Here is a 15,598-nt window from a genome sequence, read left to right as displayed (position 1 = left end):
GATTCCTGGTACTGGGGAAAAAAAAAAAAGAAAAAAGCAGATTCTGATTCTTTGGGCTTGGGGTAGAGCCTATAACTCTGGATTTCTTTTTTCTTTCTTTTTTGTTTTTTTTTGAGACAGGGTCTTGCCATGTAGCTCAGGGTGCCCTTGAACTCGTAATACAGTCCAGGATGGCTTTGAACTCACGGTAATCCTCCTGCTTCAGCCTCCCAAGTGTTGGGATTACAGGTGTGTGCCATCACGCCTGGCTGGATTTCTAACAAGTTCCCAGGTGACACTGCTGCTGCTGGCCCAGGAATCATACTTTCAGAAGTTAGGCTCAAGAGCCAGTGTTAACTAGGATGCTCTTCGTAGCCTTCACAAAGCATACTAACACCAAAAGGAGACTGCTTCCTATGGGTTACTCGAAACACTGCTTCTCCCAGCTGGCTACATAACTGAGCTTTGTGCAATAAAATTGGAGCGATAAATGGCACTGGGCAGAAATGCCAAAAACATAGGGCTTCGCTCCTAGAAAAGCCCATCTTTGACAGAGGTGTCTTCATTCTACAAAACACCTCTTTGAGTTTCTGCTGCCCAGCCTTTTTCTTGGCTTCTAGGGAAGGCTTACTCCTTTGCAGCAAAGGCGTACCCGAGGACACAAGTGGTTGGGGGTTCTGCAGCAGCTCTCCTTCCCTCTTGTCAGCCTCCACCTGCCAGGCCCCCTCGGTCCTGCTTTAGCTCTACCTGGCCTTGGGCCTGGAGGGCTGAGTTGGACAAAGGTTATTCTACCTCTGGATACTTAGTTTCTCTAGCCAAATTCTGCACAAAAGCATAAGAACTTTGGGATCCTTTTATTTTTTTTGGAGACAGCCTTTTGTTCTGTAGGTCAGCTTGGAATTTAACAAGTGTTCAAATTCCAAGCTGACCTGTAGCTCAGGTGATTTTGAACACTTGATTCTGCTGCTGCCTCACCCTCCCAAGTGCTGGGATTATAGCCCCGGGCCACTATGCCTGGCTGAATTCATTTGTTGCCTCAGTTGCCTCCCGAACAGAAGCCTCTGGACCTGGTGTTGCAGTCAAGTGAGCCGGAGAAGCTGCTTCCTTCAGTTTCTGGGCCTCACAGGCACCCTTGGCTGCATTAAGAAAAAGAAGGAGGCCGGCTACATCAAACCAAAAATCTCTGGCTGCAGGGCTGGGCTGAAAAGTGTCTGGGGCAGCTTGGAGGCTGGTGCTGCAAATTGGGATGTGGTGGGATGGGACTGAGTGGAGAGGGGGTCTTACCACGGCCAGCCCATCCCTCCTGGCACACTTGTGAACTGTGGAAGGATGGTGGAGCCTTGGGGTCAGAGGGCGATAGAGATAGGGTCTGGGGGAAGCACTGGAGGAGGTGTTTTATTCCCGGCTAACAGTTCCTCTTTTCCCCTGAAATTCCTTCCCTGGACCATCCCTCTGCAGCCAGAGCCTACCGAAGTGGCCGAGGCTCCTGGGGACAGTCTGTGTGTGATCCTGGCTGGCGCACGGAGGGCATGCAGACACCTGCTCCTCTGCCTGCTGGCAGCTGCTTCTGAACTCTGGCTCCCTTTACCCCTTCTCTAGTGATCCTGGCTGGACTGCACTTCCTGCACGCAGTCTGATTTCAGCAGCCTGGTCAGCCCTGTGCAGTCGGTGGCCACCTGTTTACTGCCTACTCTGCCAGGCACCGCAGCACTCCCATTGCATTCCTCCACATCCTGCCCTCTGCACCTTTGTAACGCATCTGCAGATGCTCAAGCTCTTGTCTGTCCTCCTAGTCCTTCCTTCTCTGGGCTTCTGAACAACCTCAGGGCTGGCTCTCTGTCTCCAGCCCTGGGTAATAAGCAACGAGGAGTAGTGGAAATACCCAGTGCTTCACAGAGGCCTTGGTTTAAATCCTGGCCCCTAACTACCATGTGTAAACAGGTGAATTAAGTCCTGGGAGCCTCTTTTTCCTCATTTACAATTAAAGGGACAGCGGCAGAAAGGAAGTAAAAAAGAAAAGAAGGAAGAAAGAAAGAAAGAAAGATTAAGGGTTAAGATTAAAATGAGATACTATATGCCAAGTACTAGGCACAGAGCTGGCACCCGGAAACATGCCTTCCTCCCTCCTTGGCTCATGGGTGGCCCTTCACTAAAGCATGCGATTGCTGCAGAGAACTTGTATTCTGCTTGACCACCACCTTGCTATGCCTGCACCTCAGTTCCCCCATCTATGACATTCAACCCACTATTTCCTTCCCTTTTCAAAAGAAATGTTTTGAACATACAGTCACACACAAAAAAAGAACATGGATAATGGATGCTTTACCCACCACCAGTTAGTTCGGACCATCAAGCTGTCTGCTCTGATGATCTCCAGTTCTCCAACCTCTTTTCTCTTTCTATTTTTTTCTGGAATATTTTAAAGCTAATTCTAGTCCCTATATCACTTCGCCTATAAACGCTCCGGTGTGTATATTTAACCAATGAAGACACTGAAAACATAACGACAATATATTTTTAATCACATTGCACAAAATTAAGAATTATTCACTAATATCATCTAACATTGGGCCATATTTATTTTTTCCCTGTTGTCTAAAAAATGTTTTTCCTTGTTGGTGTGTTTGAATGCGGGTCCCGCAAGGGTCTATGTTGCATTGTTGTTTTTGCACAAGTTTCTTTGCACGTTCTGTTTTCCTGGGAAATGCTAGAATAATGAGGAAGTCATTACTTCCTGAAATTCTCTCTGACTCACTTGCCTGAACTCTTTCCAAATACCACAAAAACAAATATTTCCTTTTTTGGCCTTTTGAGGGGATGATTTTAAATGAAAAGAGCCTCTCCCCTTATAGCAGCTTTGAAATAAATGGATTCCTCTAGTAGCTTTCAAAGTCCAAAAATCATTCCAAGTGAAGGGGTATTTGCTTTAGTCCTTGTTTCAGAGGGCAAAAATCCCTGGCAACTTTGTCCTTTGCGGAGAGACTTTCTATGCCCTCCCACCTGCTTTCTGAAATCCACCAACCATAATATTTACTCTATCCCCCTTTTTCTTTCTCTCCGTTACACACTCCCCCTCTCTTTTTAGCAGCCACATACAAGTCGGCCATATTAGAGAGATGGAAATAAAGCTTCCTTGATGTTGTACATGTCTCTGAAGTACATCGTGCATCTTCTTTTTTAGCATTTAACCATTCCTCCCCTGTAGTCCTTGGTCCCTCAATCCACCCCTCTCCCCGAGCCCACCGCCTCACATCTCAGTCCGCGAAAATGCGCAGGGACGCCTGGCTACCTCGCCCTGCCTCCAGTCTCGCGGGGCTCGGTCTCTTTTTCACTTTGGGTAAGTTAGACCCACATCTGCATGCTCCCGAGGGTTCAGAGGCGCAACACCTGGAACAGGAGGCGGGCAGGGGGCAGAACGGAAGAGAGACACTGTTAGCGCTTCCCTCCGTGTCCTTGGGAAGGGAGGTGTGGGGGGCTGGAGGGACGTCGCCCAGGCTGCACACTGCGGGGACTGCTTGGTCACAGAAATGTTGGGTCGGGGGTCCGAGTGTTGCTGCAGGGTGAAGATTGTCAAGGGAGGTGATTTTTCTTGGATTTCCCTCAGTGGACCCATGTGGGGGGTGGGGCAGAGGGTAGGACGATACTCCGAGTCTTTGTGGATTTTTTTTTTTTTTTAATTTTAATTTTTGTTGCTGTTGCCGATGGAGGGTCCTGGGACTTACTGCTTCTTCGAAGGACTTCTTTCGTGAACGTGGATCCTTGAAATCTGGTGGATTTCAGGGTATTAAAAGAATAGTGTTTGGGAGAGTCGGGGGCAGAAAGTTGAGTCTGGGTCTGGCATCCTGAAAGTCTGTTCCCCTGATTTGTCGGAACGCAATGCATGTGAGAACGGGTGGGAAGCAGGCTTGAGGAGCAGTCCCTGAGCGGGGAGGAGGACGGCTGAGCCAGGCACGAATGCCCGAGGCACCTCTGGCTGGAGCGGGATGGAAGGGGAGAGGGCCAGGGGAAGACATTCAAGGGAAGAGAAGGAACCCTGGGGCTGTGTGAGGCCGGGCCCTTTCAAAGCGGTCTTACAACTGTTCAGCTCCATGTGTCTTCCGGTCCTGTCAAGTGGCCCCCAGATGTCGATTTCATATTTCATATTTCATTCATAGACTTCCCGATCGGCAGGTGGGTTAGAAAGTTATTTGAAAGCTGTTTCATACATAGCTTCATTCTTGCTGTTAAACTGACTCATCGCTTACCAAGGGTGAAGTCCAAGGATTGCCAGTGGGAATGTCCCTGGTCACAAAGTCTCTCTCTGTATGCTGAGCATTGGGCAGAAGTGCTAACCAGAGTCATGCGGCGCCCCTGGCAGCCTGCACCAGGTCTATTAGCTTTGCTGAGATAGTCGACATATTGAAAACAGAGCAGAAATGTAGAAGCTTCACCTTGGGGTTTAAAGCCACCTTTGTTATTGATTAATAACCACAGGCAAGTTACTCAGCTCACATGAACCTCAGGTCTCCGTGGGTAAGCTGGACAGTGCCTCCTTCTGGTGAGTTTGTGCCCTGCACATAGCAGGGTCAGCAGTGGTTAACCTTGTTGAAAGGATATTCGCTTCGGTGGGTTTCCAAAAGCAGGTGGACCGGCTTTTCATGAATCCAGGCACAGGGCTCATGTTCAGTGCTAATAGCAATTGTTGGACGTAGATGCTGTTATTATACTCATGTTGCAAGGAGGAAACAGAGGCACAGACAAGTTAAGTAATTTGTCCACAAGGTCACATGACCAGCAAAAAGTGGAGCTGAGATTTGAACTGCTGTGTGTCTGACTTCAGTAAATGATAGACTTAAATGCTGGGACTCTACTGCCCTCACTAGTCAAGAAGTGGTACTGCTTCGTTAACAGTAAGGGGCTCTGGAATCCCAAGTGCAGGCAAAGAGGGGGCAGTTGGGTGAGTAGCCTGGAGCTGAAGGACAGTCACCTTCTTTCAGGAGTTAGGAAGAGCATTCTATGAGAAGGAAGATGACTTGTGAGAGTCATTTCTAAGCGAAGAAAGCAAGGGGCTTGGTGGCCAGGACCAGGAACTTCGGGCTGAGGAGGAGATGGAGCCTGGGACAAAGAGATCTGGATGTAGGGGCTGTGAGGGGTGAGGGAGGAAGCTAAAACCTCACCAGACCTGGAGACTGCAGGAACGGGAGACCTTGAACTTGAGCTTGATGCCCTCTTGGACTCCAAGGCTGTGGGCAGCGTGGGCCATGGAACTTTGGTGGTTGTAGCCACATCAGTCACTGGGGTGAAGGAGTGCCGTGGATGCTGAGGGAGGGGACTGCCATGGGTGGGGCTTGTGGTGATGATCGTAGAACTGATAAAGAGAAAGAGCAGGTTGGGCAAGTGGCTGTAACCGCGGCACAAGCACAGGAGTCTAATTTTAGCTAGAAACTTTGTGAATGGTTGGGCTCCCTGGAGTTTTCCTCAAAACCATTGACTATGCAGCTATGTCCCTGGTTACCAAAGTCTTTATGGGAGGGGAGGCTTGCATGGGAGGGGAGGCTTGCAAAGTGGAATGTAGTCCTCATTCAAGCCCACAGCACGTACCTGCTGGTGGGGACAGGCACCTAGACATGGAGGGAAAAGATTTTCCTTTCTGTCAACAGCAACAAAAATTTTTTTGGAGACAGGGTCTCACTATCTAGTTCAAGGTGGCCTTGAACTCACTGTATAGCCCAGGCTGGCCTTCAACTTGCAGTGATCCTCCTGCTTCAGCCTCCTGAGTGTCATGGCTCCAGGCATGCACCGCCATGCCTAGCTTTCAACAGAATTTTATTGAGCACTTACTGTTATGGTGGCCAAGGAAATCATGGTAAGAGTCAGTTAGGTCCTCAAAGCCTCTTGAGGGACATAAACACATAAACAAGTAATAGCAACACAACAATTTATGCATTGTAGCAATATTAGCAACAGTGGTAATAAGAGCAGCCGCCTTTTGTCAAGGGCTATGTTAGGCCCTTCAAGGCTGAGTCTTATACATGTAGGGGGTCATTTAATCTTCATGGCGCCCCCTGGAGGTAGGCCCTGTTGTTGTCTCCTATGTGACAGGTGAGGAAAGGACTTGTTGGAAAATTAACTGTTGCCTGAGACCAGATGCGGCATTGGAGCCCCTGACTTGACCCGTACACCATTCTGCCTCCAAGTTACAATGGGGAACAGGGAAGAGAGGAACAGGCCTGGGGAGGGGCCAGGAGGTGGGGAAGCTGGCATCTAAGGGACACGTGGGGGAAACCCGGGGCAGAGGGTGGCTGAGTTCCCCATCCTGAAGCAAAATCATGTGCAAAGACCTGGAGGGGGCGAGAGGGCAGCGTTTGTAGGAAGATCAGAATCTGGGGTCTCTGCAGTGAAGGGCTGAGGGGTGGGAGCTGGCAGGAGATGAGACTGGGAACAGGTTGGTCTCAGAGGGCAAAGGGCTCGGGAGCTGTGCCGTCTCCGTGCCAAATTCTGGACTCGGTCCTTAAAGCAGCAAGGCGCCGTTGAAGGTTGGGAGGTGAAGAGGGGTGAGGCCCAGTTTCTCCTGGCAACGTGGGAGGTAGGGATGGGGGAGACCTGGGGAGGGAGAGTCTGGATGTTAAAGCCAAGCAAATGAGGAGGTGGCCTGGATGTCACACCTGCCTGAGAGGCAAGGGCTGCCCCAGGAGGCAATGTCTCTGCTTAGATACTCTTTTCTTTTCAACCAAGGATAAGATAAACTTACCTCATCGGTTGCTGTAGGGCTGGAAAGGGGAGTGAAGGGCACTGACTTCCAGATTGGTGGACAAGCAACTTTTCACGACCTCTGTGAGATGGGCCTGGCAGAACAATGGGTGACATGTGGCCCATGGGGGCCAGATGCACCTTGGAGAGGGTACCCGGCACTGGTGATGTTTTGGAGCTAAGACCAGATGTCACATTCTCGCTGTATCCCTGTTGATGATTTCCTTTCGGTGAGAAGGAAATCAGGAGACTCAGACCCCAGGCCTTGTCCCAAGGGGACTATAGGAAAATGGCAGGATCCCTTTTGAGGTGTTTTGTGTAAGTAGGACCGTTCCCTGCTGGTCAGCCTGCTTGGAGCTAGGGACAGGAAGTTACAAGGCTGGGCTTGTCATGCTGATTGCAGGACACTTGTCCCCTAGGATGCCTTGGAATGACAATCACATCTCCGTGCAGGTTTGACCCCTCTAACCTGTCTGGAGCCAGGCAGCATGGGTTCAGATTTTAGCTTTGTCATGTACTAGCTGTGAAATCTAGGGTATTCATTTAACAGCTGTGTTCCATTTTCTTACCCCGAAAGTGGGGGAGATAATAGGGTGACTCTGAGTATAGATGGGGTAACATACGCTGAGTGCTGATTCCTTGCCTGGCCCTCATCAGCAGTTTGTGGGCATCTGTGTTTATAGGAGGCCTCTCTGTGGTCCTGCATCCGATACCTTCCTGAAGCAGCAGAGTTAATCCGGAGACCAGGATGCTGTTCACAACTGTGACCTTGAGCAAATGTTTCCTTGTCTTTAATGTGGTCTCAGGCTGGTGGAAGACCCAAGGCCCCTCATCCTAAGCCTCTGGGTTTCTGACGAGGCCCTCAGCTGCGTCTCGGACTAGGAGGGACCCTGATTCTGGCCTCAGCTTGTTCCTATGCTCTGTGTGTCTCTCCCATGGTCCCTCTTTCCTCTGAGGTAAAATCGTGGCACCAGATCTACAAATGCTGGGGTTCCCTCAGCTCTGGCATCCTCTAGTTTGGTGACCCCTTCTCCTTTCTGCAGATGGGAATTGATGCTTGACCTATGTGACCGCTAGAGGGCACACGTTTCCAGCCCGGTGCCTCTGGCAGGGAGGATGAACAGAAGCCCGCATTGCACCTCTCCGTGCCCCACAGCCAGCTAGGAAAGGCCTCCCTAGGGTTCTGCTCTCTCACGCAGCGGTACAGTGCTGGTCCCTTAAAAATGGAGGCAACGGTTGAGTAGGGTTCAAGTTTGAATCTAGATTGCTGCCTGGGGTTGCCGTAGTTGGACATAGGTCTAAGGAGGGTGGAATCCAAAAGGCCAGGCAGACGTGGCAGAGCTCTTCCTTTTTGCCCAGGGGGCCCTGGGAAGGTGGCCGCCCTTCCAAGGGAAGGGGCTAGAGAGGGAGGGCATTCCTGGGACAGAAGGTAAACTCAGGACAAGCCTCCATCTTCCTGCAGATTTCTCAGCCTCTGCAGAGCGGGGGTGGTGTTGGTATTTTCTGCACACCTCCTCCTTGCCTGGTACCGGGCCAAGCTCTTTTAGAATGGATATGAAAGTGCAGGGGATGGGAACTAGGCTTTGTTCCTCCCGTGGGGCCCACTCAGCCTCCCTAGTTGGCACTCCCCTAATGAGCACTTAGTTCGTACCTGCTGTCCTTGCCCTGAGGGTGAGGTCCACTGCCTATCCTTCCATCCCGGGCTCGGTAGAGGGGGTAGCAGTTTAGAGCTTCTCCTGCCCTTAACTTCTGCCAGTTGGCCCTGCCTCTTGCCCCTGGGGTGAGCAGAAGGGTGCTCTGAACCAGCTTTGATTTCCCAGCTCCCAGGCTGCAGGGCTGCCACTTCTGGGGAAGGATCCAGCAGTTTTGTGCAACCAGTTTGAAGACTATGGGCCCTGCAGCCTGGCCCCTTTGCCAGATCTGAGAGAATTCCAAGGGGCTAGCTTGAGGGGTCTTTCTCCTATGTGTCCTGCAGCCTGGACTCCATGCCCCTCCAAAGCCCTTCCTGTGCATGAGGTAGAACTTGAGGAGAATGCAAAATAATAACAGGCACCATTTGATGAGCATATCCTGCTTGCTTTAGTTATCATAACAACCCCAAGAAGGGCATCACCGGCCTGTTTTTCAGGGAGGAGGCTGAGGCATAGAGCTGGAGGAGCTTATGTACTTTCCTTCTGCCAGCAGATGGCGGCAGAGCTGGGATGGAATCCAAGTCTAATCGATTCCTCTGTCTATGTTGTCCCCATATCAAGGGCTGAAATTCCAGCCAGGCATCCTGCCCTCAGCCCACCCCTGAGCCCTCTAGTGGCTTCCTGTTACACTCAGAAGCATGCATCCCAACTCCATGCTCTGGCCTTTTGTGGCCCAGTCCCAGCCTTGTGCTCCGACTTCAGACCTCACTATTCACCCCTTGATCCCTCTGTTCTGCCTCGGACGCATGGAGTTGTTCCAGCCACTGGAACTTGGTCCTCAGTGCTCCCCTTGCCATGATCCTTGGTTCCCTCACAGCTTGAAGTGGCTTCCTCCCTCACGTGAGCTGGGCACTGCTGCACACCAACCCCTCCCAGTAGTCCTCTGGACCATCTTGAATAAAACAACTCCTCTCCGCCTGTCTTGGTCCTCAGAGCCCACGGCATGGATCGTTCCCTACAATCACACTCTTATCTTCTCCTGGTTACTGCTTGTCCCCCTCACCGGAATACGAGCAGTGTCTGCTTCATGATAACCCTGTTGGCCTTGCACATAGTAGGTAACTTATAGATATTTAGTAAATGAGTGAATGAATGATGCTGCATGTTACTGATAATGATTGTGTGTGTGTGTGTGTGTGTGTGTGTGTGTGTGTGTGTGTTGCTGGGAATTGAACTCCATACTTTGTGCATGCTAGATGAGCGCTCTACCATTGAGCCCTGTTAACATTAAATTAATCTTTTGGGATGAGGCTTTGCTAACATTGGCAGAGAATCTTAGAATCAGGATCAGGGGTAGGGTGGAGCAAGTGAGATGCTGGAGTGTAATATTTAAGGAGGTATTTTTGTGACCCTGAAAGTGGATGCCTCGTGGTCTGCTATGTCCTGTGTACATCACTTGCCTCCCATAGGCCCTGAACTGCTTAGAATGCCAGAGCCGGCTGGGCCTTTCTCAGCTCAGCACTCCTGTCTCCTGGCCAGACTTGGTGCCCCTCCCCGGGTCCCATAGGACCTGTGCTTACCACCCTGGCACCTGTCAGCCTGTACCAGCTCCTTGCTGTGGAGTTTCCATGACTGCCATCTCCAAAATGGACTCCTATTCCTACAGGCCCATCAGCTGGTCCTAAGAACGGTGTCCCTTCTGGGACACTGCTCTCTCCCCAAGGCGTCTCTGCCCGCTTTCCTTCCTGTTAGAGTGTGGGGACAGTGAGGGGCTTTGCTGGGCTAGGACATTCTTGCCCTACTCCTGGGGATAGAAAGCCATTGAGGCTTCCTGAGTCCCCGTCTTTTCTCAGCTACCCGTCCCACATGGGGCACTGGAGCCTCAGCTGGAAGTGCTTTGGCCTAGCAAAGATGGTCAGGAAGACATGGAAACAAAGGGAGAAACTGAGGCGAGCACAGTGAAACGCCCTGTTCACACGGCAAATGTACTGGGCCAGGTGGAGGAGCTGCCCGGCAGAGGTCTTGGAAAAGACTGGGGACCATCTGTCTGTCCCTGGCTTGATAGACCGTTTGGTCACTCTTCACTCACGATTGCTCTGTGCCCCTTGGACCCAGGGACCGCGTTCGGCACTCCCGCTGATTTGCTTCTCTAACCCCCTCCTGCCTAACTGCAGCGATAACCCAGTGGCTGCCGCAGCGCTGCTCTGCCTCACCCTTCCTCTCCTACTGGCTAGAGGGGTTTGCCCTTTCCTGACCCTGTCGGCCAGACTCCTCACCAGCTCCTGGCTTTGTCTGCAGTGCCATCAGGGCGGAGCATGGAGGTCACAGTCCCTACCACCCTCAGTATTCTCAATGGCTCTGATGCCCGCCTGTCCTGCACCTTCAACTCCTGCTACACCGTGAACCACAAGCAGTTTTCCCTGAACTGGACGTACCAGGAATGTAATAACTGCTCCGAGGAGATGGTGAGTGCCAGGGCACGGGGAGATAAGGGTTCCACAACATGAGGTCACCTTCCCCATCCCTGTCCCTGCTGGGAGCCGGGCTCCAGAGGACTTGGGCGGGTCATCTGCTGCAGAGGGCTTTGACATCAGGCATGCACCATGTCGAGGTGGCCCTTCTGGGGGAACTGCCTCTCTTCCCAGATAAAAGGGTGCACGGGAAGAGGTGCCCCCCACTACCTGTAGCTCCTTATGCATCCAGCGGCCCACCCCACCCCCTGCTCCATCCTCCAGTTCCTCCAGTTCCGCATGAAGATCATCAACCTGAAGCTGGACCGGTTCCGAGACCGCGTGGAGTTCTCAGGGAACCCGAGCAAGTACGATGTGTCAGTGACGCTGAGGAGTGTGCAGCTGGAGGACGAGGGCATCTACAACTGCTACGTCACCAACCCGCCAGACCGCCACCGGGGCCACGGCAAGATCTACCTGCAGGTCCTCCTGGAAGGTGAGGGCTGGGCCCTGGCCATCTGCAGGGCCAGCTCAGGGCGCGTGGGAGGTTGTCCCTGCATGAGGGTGGAGGTACAGCTTGAGCTGAGCAGAAAGCATCCACCTTCTTCCCTCTGGCCCTTGAGGAAACCGGCCTCAGGCTCCTTAGAATGATACTGATCTTGAGCCCAACTTTAAAAATAATGGCAGCTTTCATTTGTTGGACACTTACTGTGTCTCATTCTGAATTAAACTTGGTAGGCTGTATTTCATTTCATCCTCATCAGAACCTCATAAGGGAGGTACACTTAGGATCCCCATTTCACAGATGAGGAAACGAGGTTAGAGAGGATAAGTTACCTACAGTCACACAATTCATAAAATTGTACAATCCAGAGTCAAACTTAGGTCTAGTTGATCTCAAAGTCCGTGCTCTTAAGCACTGCATTCTAACGACTCCTCTGGAGGCTTTGTGGTGCCTTGGAATTCGAGGGTGGGAGTGCTTAGCGGTCAGTCGCTTGAGTTGGTGTTAGGCTTTGGGTAAAGGGGAGCAGGAGTGGTGAAGAGGACCCCTTTTCAGCCCCTGTGCTCAGTGAATCTGCTTTCTTTGCTTCCCCAGAACCCCCCGAGCGGGACTCCACAGTGGCGGTCATTGTGGGTGCCTCTGTGGGAGGCTTCTTAGCTGTGGTCATCTTGGTGCTGATGGTGGTCAAGTGTGTAAGGAGGAAAAAAGAGCAGAAGCTAAGCACGGATGACCTGAAGACCGAGGAGGAGGGCAAGACGGATGGCGAGGGCAACGTGGACGACGGCGCCAAGTAACAGGGCCACCCCTGCAGCCCCTCCCTGTGTCCTGCCTTCTCCCACTCTGCCCTGTACGTGTGACCCTGCCTGCCCTCTCTTGGTGTGCTTCTCCTGAACAGGGCCCCAGGGCACCCCTGGGGCCTCCTGAACCCCTCACTTCGTACCCCACACCCTGTACCAAGAGCGACACACCTCTCTTCCATCTGAGAACCTACCATGGAGTCCAGGATGTGCGGGCCTTGGGGAGAGGAGAAGAGGGGCTCCACCCTGCCAGTCCCTGAGAAGAGGCAGGAGGCATGTCTGGGGGTCCCAGAAACAGTGAGGCAAGGGCAGGCAGTGGTGGAGGAAGTCAGCTGTCCAGCCGTGTAGGGAGGGGTCCGGCAGTGGCTTCAGGGAGGACCTGGGGTGGGGAGCGAGAGCCCTCCTGTGCTGACCCGAGCTCCCTCGAGAAGACCTTGGCTGTGGCCTTGCTGTGCCCCTCGGGCTCCTCCCAGCCCAGAGCAGCCTTTCAGGCTGCGGGCGAGGAGGGCTTCCATAATTTTGGGAGGGCATGTTAAAGGGATGATGGTGCAATTCTAGGACACTGAAGGAAAGCTAGGGCTGAGGAAAACCCGGCACAAACCTTGGCCCTGGGAGCTCTGTTCTGGCTCTTGTTTCCATTGTTAGCTGCTCCCCTAGGAGGCTTTCGGCTTGCTGTCGGCTACTGACCTCTTGGGGATGCTGCTGAGGACGGTACTAGAGAAGCAGCTCCAGGTAGAGCCATGCTTCTCCCTCAAGGACCGGCTAAGGGACTGAGGAGTGGGGCTCTGTCATTAATGGGGTTGGCTCCAGGCTGCCTTCTCTACCAGGGCCACCACCCTTGCCTGGGCCAAGAAGAGCCAAGATTCAGGCCTTGGGTTTAGACTTTCCAGTTGCCCTCGGTAGGGTTTGCATCTGGAGGTGGGAAGGCTGGAGGGCAGTGTGAGAGGGGCCAAGGAGCCTCCGGGCCCTGGGGCTGGCCTTGGCCCACCTAGAGCCTGTCACTTGCTCCCTTGCCCGTCTGCTCTGGCAGCTGTGTTTGTGGGGGAAGAGATCAGTACTTGTGGGAGCCAACTTTCACTGCCATTTTACTCACATTAAAATGGAATTGCTTTAGACTGGAGAGAAGGAGAGGGATTGGGTCAGAAATGCCAACTCAGAGAACCTTCGGGGGTTAGCCGAGTCTTATGCCACAGGAGAGTGGAAGATCCGTGCGACGGGAGACCGAGGGTCTTGCCTCCTTCTCCAGCACCTGGACCTCCATTTTGAATCAATAGAGCCATAGTTTTCCTGGTGGGTGGGCCTCTAGGGTCTGGTGGACGGGGGAGGTAGGGTGAGGGTGCTCACCTAGCCCTGCTCCTCTCCCAGGAGCCCAGCGCCTGTCAGCTCAGGGAGTTAGGTGCCAGAGTCTGGGAACACAGGACAGAGACAGCAAGGGATGGTGACAGTCTCAGGGACCAATCCCTGCCTCTGCCTATCAGATGGCCAATTTGGGGTGAGCGCAATATTGTATGGGAGATTCAGCTTGCTTCACTTCAGTTCAACACCCATTTATTGAGCATTTGCTCTGTGTCAGGCACTGTGCTGGGTGCTAGGGACACACACAAAGCCATAACAGAGTTGGAGACTGCCAGGTCAGCACTGTAGGATCAAGATTATTATTATTATTTTTATTATTTTTTTGGTGCATCTACTTCCACCTCTACAGCCACTACTTCTAGGATGAAAGTTGAGAAGGAAAAAATTTTAGAATCAGGGCCTTGAACAGGGAAGAGGGCAAATACAAGTGCAAACAGGGGTACAGAGGCCAGGCAGAGAGGGCCTGCAGTCAGGGACAGGCAACCAGCCAGAGAAATCCTGGGTGAGGCGAGCCCAGCCCCAGGGAGTTCTAAACTCATCACTCAGTACCTAACTGCCAATCAACACACTGCCAACGGGGGTGGGCTAAGCCACCAGATGCCTGGAGCAGGTGGATGCTGCCCATCCTCCAAGCCAACCAGCTGGGGCCAGCGAGGTGGGTGGTAGGCACCTCGGGCCAGCTGGGATCAAGGATGGTGGTGTACACTGCTGCGGCTGACAGATTTCATTATTTAGTCACCTCATACACATCCTCCTCTCCTAGGATGAGTGAGGCATCTGCGCTGATGTCGGGAATTGTTCTTTTCCCAAGACTCACAAGATTCAGAGGGGTTATTTACAAGATTCCCTAGGTTCCATCTAAGAAGTTCTAACTCTCCTTCACGCCTTTTGAGTTTTCTCTGTCTCTCTCTGCCCTGAGCAGTTGGGGCCCAGGAAAAGCAATGCCTCTTGTCTGTGGTCCCCAAGGGCCTGAGCTTCTTTTGTTCCAGGTGCGTGGCCTCACATGCACTTTTTGCTTAAGCCTCCTAGGTCCTTCTCCAGAGGTCTCAGAGCTTCCTCCCCCGGGGAACCGAGGTTGGGAGCGAAACGGGGTTTCTGTGAGTCGAAGTGGGAAGCCAGTGAGATGTTCACACAGCAGCCATTGCTCTGCCCTGCTTCGAGCTGAGGCCAGCAATCCGTGCCTGTCCTGCAGTGTGGGGTTCAGGCCCCACTTCCAGCTGCATGCTCCCACCACTGTGCTCTGCTGGTGTCAGTCTGTCGGCTTTCTCACCACCTCTGCCTCTCCTCTCTCAGAACCCTCTCATCCCCATCTGTCTCTTCCTCCTAATTAAGGGCCACTGCAATGAGAGATGGGCTGGCTACCTGTGGGATTTAGCTTACAAGAACAAAGCACAATTTTTCAGGACTGAAATGCCTTGAGGTGCCTTGGAACTGGCTTGGGAAATAGTTATCTGCCCCTCTAGCTATGGATTTATCACTATTATTCCCACTTTATGAAAAGGAAAAGCTGATTGGATCCATATTTCTCTCCATGAGTCTCCTTGGGGAGGTCGGGCTGGTAAATATTGACAAGGCTAGGTTAAGCATAAGCAGGTAGACAAGTGGAAATCCTGGCCAGGTTTGAAAAGATAGTCCCAGGCCACAGAAAGTGATGTTAAGTGGAGGAATCTTCCTTCCTACTTACGTCTTAAGGATAGACAGGCTGTGTCCCTTGTTGTGCCTCTTGCTGATGTCTTCCTTTACTGAAGCTTGCTGATGTATTTGTACATAGCCTCTCTGTATAGGTATAGATATATTATATATACAAATATAAAACATCTCCCTACACCCACCCCAGAAATTATATTGCAGGGGGAGGGGTAATCACTTCTCAGTGCTTTGAGTTGATTCACCAAAGGCAAATTATGGAATGTTCTTCACTGCTTTTTGTGCACTTGGAGGGGAAAACCCAGCTACATAAGAAGAATTTATGCACATCTAGGCTTTACATGCTGTGTGGTGGTTGGAAGGGGTGTTTGGAAGGGGAGAGAAGCTTAAATGGTCCTTTGTGACCTGACTGCTGGGATGTATCTGCTTCTGAGAGCAGACTTTCTTCCATAGTTTGTGTGACTGCTTGCATCTGTTGACTACAATAAACACACTGTCTCTACTGGA

At 52.0% G+C, this 15,598-nt stretch overlaps 1 protein-coding gene across 2 annotated transcripts; it reads left to right on the top strand.

The window, feature by feature from the left end:
- The first annotated feature begins 3,042 nt into the window (after positions 1–3,042).
- Positions 3,043–15,598, top strand: Scn2b (sodium channel, voltage gated, type II beta subunit). 2 transcript variants are annotated; one of them, XM_013511243.1, is made up of 5 exons: positions 3,043–3,316; positions 9,333–9,457; positions 10,638–10,804; positions 11,075–11,285; positions 11,886–15,598. In XM_013511243.1, exons 2-5 carry the CDS (start codon positions 9,343–9,345, stop codon positions 12,083–12,085), a joined length of 693 nt encoding a protein of 230 aa, XP_013366697.1. In that variant the 5' UTR covers positions 3,043–3,316; positions 9,333–9,342; the 3' UTR covers positions 12,086–15,598. The 2 variants fall into 2 exon arrangements, with proteins under 2 accessions (XP_013366697.1, XP_005378287.1); XM_005378230.2 differs by lacking the exon at positions 9,333–9,457 and having other exon boundaries at positions 3,047–3,316.

This window comes from Chinchilla lanigera, unplaced genomic scaffold, assembly GCF_000276665.1.
Source record: "Chinchilla lanigera isolate Chin_1 unplaced genomic scaffold, ChiLan1.0 scaffold00011, whole genome shotgun sequence".
NCBI classification, from domain to species: Eukaryota; Metazoa; Chordata; class Mammalia; order Rodentia; family Chinchillidae; genus Chinchilla; species Chinchilla lanigera.
This window is presented reverse-complemented; position numbering and strand designations above follow the sequence as displayed.

Bases quoted from the DNA above. Each gene is read 5' to 3' on its own strand.
- Scn2b (XM_013511243.1), top strand. From the start codon at position 9,343: ATGGATCGTTCCCTACAATCACACTCTTATCTTCTCCTGGTTACTGCT. The intron at 9,458-10,637 runs GTAACTTATAGA...CTTTGTCTGCAG, and splicing joins GTTGGCCTTGCACATAGTAG to TGCCATCAGGGCGGAGCATG. The intron at 10,805-11,074 runs GTGAGTGCCAGG...TCCATCCTCCAG, and splicing joins ATAACTGCTCCGAGGAGATG to TTCCTCCAGTTCCGCATGAA.